This window comes from Galendromus occidentalis, unplaced genomic scaffold (genome assembly GCF_000255335.2).
Source record: "Galendromus occidentalis unplaced genomic scaffold, Mocc_1.1 scf7180000075629, whole genome shotgun sequence".
Taxonomy (NCBI): domain Eukaryota; kingdom Metazoa; phylum Arthropoda; class Arachnida; order Mesostigmata; family Phytoseiidae; genus Galendromus; species Galendromus occidentalis.
In genome coordinates this window covers 449,350-455,431 of record NW_003803619.1, presented here as the reverse complement: position 1 = coordinate 455,431, position 6,082 = coordinate 449,350, and the positions used below count along the sequence as shown (strand labels likewise).

Sequence of the window (6,082 nt, the reverse complement as noted above, 5' to 3'; positions counted from 1 at the left end):
TCAGCTAAACATTCGAGGGCTTCGTTATTCTGTGGGCTTTTTTCTGGATCATCGCGGTGTCTGCACTCGCAAACCGATCTAGGAACCTCGATTTTGAGACCGTCCTAATGAGGCCGAAAAATGCAAGTAGGAGAAGTCTCAAGCGAAAAGCCCAAAGTTCGGCTTGCGGACCCGCCAAAAAGCCAAAGAGCGCTGCTGAGCGATCTGCTCTGTATCGGAAGCGACGTCGGGAGGCCTCATTGCTTCATTCTCAAGCTACGAGCCGTGCTCGCAATGAGGAGAATGAGAGTCCCGGATCTGTTGAGGACCTAAGGCACGGCGCTTCACATGAAATGGAGCCGGAGATAAGGCGATGTTCCAGGTATGAGCAGGTATGGGGGCGCGCGACAATTCACTTCCGACACATGTTCCTCGATAATGAGTTCGGACACAAATGCGATGTGTGCGATCGCATCTGGTTTAAACGAGATTTGAAGGCCGTCGACTCGGTGATTGCAAATTTTCTGATTCCATATTTCCCGGATGAAAATGTTCATTCGTTCAGACTCTGCCACAATTGTTATAAGGTCAGTCGAGGGCGGAAGATCCCAAATCTCAGCAAAGTTAATGGGTACAGATATCCTCCGAAGCCGGTGAACCTTCCAAAACTGGACCCGGTGTCTGAGAGGCTGATTTCCCCGCGAATTCCTTACATGCAAATCCGTCGCTTACGACACGAGGGATCATACGGTATAATTGGGCAGGTGATCAATGTCCCGGTGGATGTCGACACCATGGTTCGATGCTTGCCGCGATCTCTCGACGATGATTATGCTTTCAACGTCAATTTGAAGAAGAACATCGTACACAAATCATCATACATTAGTGGGTTTGTGAAAAAGTCTACAATCCATGAATGGCTGAAATACTTGGTCCAGCAGCCTCTCTACAAGCATTACAATATCACCATTGATTGGTCTGTCTTCAATGAGTCCGCAACGAGCTCGGGAAATGACGGTCAGTGCGAGGATCAGATTGAACGCCTAGATGCATGTACCGTTCCGGAAGCTGAGTTGATCCACTCACGACAACACACGATGATGTGGAACGAGGAACATTCTCTGAACATAGCTCCGGGTCAGCATCGGCGACCGGAGAGTTTGACTCTCGACACCCTTGCCGAGGAGATGTCTTTTCCGGCAATATATCTTGGATGCGGACGGCATATACGGTCGATCACAGGGGAAAGAATTCGCGCAACAGCGTACAGCATGTGCATGTCAGAAATCCGTCGGAGTGATCGACGTGGAGTGATTCCTCAACATGTTCTTTACATGGCCATGAAAATTCTTCGACTTCGTGTCCGTGATGGTGTCCAAAACATGTATCGTTGCATGCGACCGACCGAGATGATCACCCGCAGTATGATAGAAGATCGCGAATTCGTTGAGCGATTGATCGAGACGAATCAGGCATTCCTAAGAACGATCCCGAATTCGGTGCAATATTGGTCATATCGTAAGAAAGATCTATTCGCAATGATTCGTCAGCTCGGCAAACCGACCGCATTCCTCACGCTCAGTGCAAGCGAGACGAAGTGGCCCCATCTTCTACGTAATCTATACCGTCTATCGGATGAATACAAGTCACTTGGCGAGGACATCGGAGTCGAAGAAATTTTGGAAAAGCTTGATAGATATAAGCGCGCGTTTCTAGTCGCGGAGGATCCCGTTGCCTGTGCCATGTATTTCGATAAGCTGGTACACGTTCTCATGTCTATGTTGAGCGCAAAGAAAGCATACAATCCCTTCGGACGATACCGTGTACTGGACTACTTCCTGCGCATCGAGTTTCAGGCCCGCGGGAGTCCCCACGCGCACATCCTCCTCTGGCTCAATGATGATCCGAAGGAAGATATATCGGAAGAAATGCCGCGCACGCTGCAAATGATCACTGATTTGTGCAGCGTTGATGAGTCCGATTTGTCAACCCCAGATATGATACGGAATCAGACCCATGCACACACGTTCACATGTACGAAGAGGGGAGAACAGAGTTGTCGATTTGAAATCCCATACTGGCCGATACATCGCACCAGAGTTCTGCTACCCTTGAGTAGAGATGATGGTAGGCGGAAAACTCTAAAAATCAAAGTCGCTGACGCTCGAAAAAAATTAGAGAGTAAAACATACGACACTATAGAAGCCTTCATGATGGACATAAACTGCGATGGCGTCACGTATCTCGAATTGATCAGATCATCCTTGAAGAGGCCCACTATACTTTTCAAAAGAAACATGTCGCAAATTTTCATCAACACATTCCATCCATGGATAGCGTCTGCACTCAACTCCAACATGGACCTACAAATCATTCTTGACCCGTATTCCTGTGCGAGTTACGTAGTCGAGTACGTCAACAAGTCCAACAGAGGGTTCAGTCATCTGCACCGGGAGCTCATGAAAATACACGAAACAAACCCCGAATTCGATCAGTGCCAGCTCATGACAAAAGTCGGCCTGAAGATCCTGAATAGCGTGGAAATGACAGCCCAGGAGGCCGCTTGGTACTTGTTGCGTCAACCTATGAGCTGGGCTTCGCGTGGGACCGTGTCGATCCCGACGATGCGACCACATGAGAGATACAGGGCACGCAAACGCAAATCCGTCATGGATGCTCAAAATTTGTCGAGCGACAGCACAGATATATGGACGAAGAATATCATCCAAAAGTATGAAGAACGAGCGCCATCTCTGGAAGCACTCACACTCGCGCAATTCGCAGCGTGGTACGAAGCGGCGAAAAAAGCGATAAGTGAAGAGGAGGAAAGCTTTGAGCACCATCCCTTCGAGGAGACAAATGACGTCGATGGCTCTAATTATCGGAAACGTGCTACGAGAAAAGTTATTAGATATCGTAACTATGATGTAAGTGACACAGAGAATTACAAGCGAGAAATGGTAACGCTGCATATACCCTTCCGAAATGAGCTCATCGACGTTATCGATCGCGATAAATTCCTCGAGGTCTATGACGGGAATAAGGAGCTCATCATGGAAAGGCGGAAAGAATTCGAAGCTAACATAGACATCGAGGCTCTCCTGAAAGAGATAGAAGCTCTATGTTCCATGAATGAGGAGATCTCCACGACCGAAGAAACGGAAGGAATGGACAACGTGACGACGCAAGGATTTCAGCCGAATGACGATGATTTCGATGATCATCATCTACAGAATTCCATAAGCGCGGTTAGACCGCGCGAAAATGTTCTGAGCAAGAATGATTACTGCGTCTGGATGCGTAAGCTGAACGCGGAACAGCGTGAATTGATTCTGGAAGTCATTCATCGCCTGCATGATCCCAATAGTGAAGCGATCCAAATTTTCCTTACCGGACCGGCGGGGTGCGGTAAAACGTACACGCTGAAGGCCCTCATGGAAACGTATAATCGATATGCGCAAGAACACAACAACATGAATAACGCATATATATCGACGGCAACCACAGGGAAAGCAGCAACGGCATTGAATGGCGTCACCGTTCATTCAGCATTCAAACTCGCTCTATCCAATCGAGCTCACCAACTTTCAAACGACGTCCTACAAACATATCGCCATCATTTACGGAACGTCAGATGCATTATTATAGATGAGATAAGCATGTGCAGTTCGCATGTCTTCCACGGGGTGAACACTCGCTTGCAGGCAATGACGGGCGAATTCGACGCTAACTTCGGGGGTTTAGATTTGTTTGCATGCGGCGACCTCAAGCAACTCCCACCAGTTAGAGCGGCCCCAGTTTTTACTGCAACCAAAAGTTCGATCGGGGGGAAAGCAATCCTTTGGCAGTCTCTAAATTATTTTCCGCTCGTGCAAGTTGTGCGTCAGAGTGATATCGGGTTCTCCACATTGCTGACAAAGATTGGGTGCGGCGAAGCATTATCACAAGCCGAAACCGACAAAATACAATCACGATTCCGTACGCGGCGATGGTGTGATGCAAATTTATCCACCGAAGTCATGAGACTTTATCACACAAGTGCTGACGTCCAATCATATAATGATTCCGCGATACCGGTAACAGAATCCACGCATAATCATATCGCGACAGATATATACACTGGTTACAGAACAGAAGCCGAAAGGAGGAATGCGATAGGGAAAATGCACAGGAAAGATACAAGAGACACGGGGAATTTACCATACACGATAACCCTGGCAGAAGGATATCCATACATGCTGACGGTAAACGTGGACGTTGAGGATGGTCTTGTGAACGGGGCGATAGGCCAACTAAGACACGTCGAACATTACGCACTAGACAAAGACGGCCAAGACCATCGTCGGCTTTGGTTGAGTTTCGAGAACGATCACATCGGACGTAAACTACGCCTAAAGTACAAGGCGCACGTACGTAGCAAACCCAATGATCTTAGTGAGCAATGGGTACCCATCGAATCACGGTCCGCAAATATCAAGATCGACTCGAAAATACGGTGCCGGCGGCTCCAGTTCCCGCTTGTATCCGCGTGTGCCTTGACCATTCATAAATCTCAGGGCGGGACATTCAATCGGATCGTTTACGATTATCATAAAAATCATCAACAGCAACTAGTTTACGTTGCACTTAGTAGAGTGACAAGCCTCGAGGGTTTATACATTACGAATAATGCCGATGACTTCACCTTTTACCATACGGGAACCGCGAACAGTCCATCAATAAGAGAAGTACAGAATGAATACAAAAGGCTGGCCACACACCGTCTCCGTACAATTACTACCGATATAGACGATTTCCTCACAACAGCGAGTCCCGGAGTAGAAACATGGACCATTGTCAACGTGAACGTTCAGAGTCTACATGCTCATGCTGAGGATATCGCGACGGATCCGCTTTTACAGCGAGCTGATCTCTTGGTCACCACTGAAACGTGGATGCATCCATCATCGACCCCAATCAACATTGATGGTTATCATTTAGATCAACAATCAACGTGTGGAAAACGATCAGGGGGCGTTGCGATATACAGAAAAGTCGGCACAGCATTGAACACCGGAACACCACGCGCGACGTTCAGTAATGATAGCTTGGAGCACACCGGGGACATCGCAATCACTCACGTACATTTGAACGGAAAGATCGAATTCATCCTTGCTGCAGTGTACATGCATCAGGGAAATGGATACGATCAGATGGAAGAATTCCTATCACAGACATTGGGAGAATATGATCGCCAATCGGCGCGGAGGCAAATGCCCATGTTAGTTATCGGTGACTTCAACACATCCAATGATAACCGGAAAAAATTGGAGGTATTCCTTGAAACACACCACGGTTTGAAAATGATCAATAATGAAGCGGAAAAGACCACCCTGGGAGGGACATGCATCGATCTGACATTTGCCAGAAATCTTCCGATATCATGCAGAGCATACGTATCCTACTTCTCGTATCATCGTCCCGTATTCAACAAGATACAATATAAACCCCAGTAAACGGGAAGCGCGTACGGGATTGACACGGGATACGAACGATGACAGAACGAAAATCGAACACACACTCAGAGAGACGGACACATATCGAGAATTCAGGATGCTTTGAATACATGGGACCCAAATAGAATGGAAAAAACATCAGAAAGACATAAGGAAGACTAAACAGAGACCATGAGCATATATTGGCCGAAGTATGATCATGTCGTCGAGAAAGATATATCGATGGCGCCAGAAGGTATATAAAGAATCCAGAACCCCAGCAAATTGTTTTCGAGTCTCAATCAACGAAAAGCAAACACAAAGCGAAAAGACACGGTGAAGACGTGGAGTAAACCGAAAGCACCCCCCGATGTCGTGGCCAACGACATACGGTTACCCCGAGAAAGAGACAAGGCGAGTCCAATTCACAAGATTCCGGATTCCAGGGTGTGATGATGACCACGTAGCTTCATCAATTTATGTATTCATCAACAGCGGATCGGCCGGAGAATGATCGCGACGAACAGGGCACGTCCGAGAAATACACTGAAATCCATGTCCCCCCGGAGAATAAATCGAAACTTCTCCGCGAAATCCGACTAGGTAAGGGATGCGACCAAAGACACGGT

The 6,082-nt window shown here is 47.5% G+C and overlaps 1 protein-coding gene across 1 annotated transcript; it reads left to right on the top strand.

Moving 5' to 3' along the window:
* Positions 1–404: 404 nt before the first annotated feature.
* On the top strand, positions 405–5,474 carry LOC100900662 (uncharacterized). The gene is made up of 2 exons (XM_029112405.1): positions 405–2,767; positions 2,810–5,474. The coding sequence occupies exons 1-2, from the start codon at positions 405–407 to the stop codon at positions 5,472–5,474; spliced, it is 5,028 nt and encodes a 1,675-aa protein (XP_028968238.1).
* The last annotated feature ends 608 nt before the right edge of the window (positions 5,475–6,082 follow it).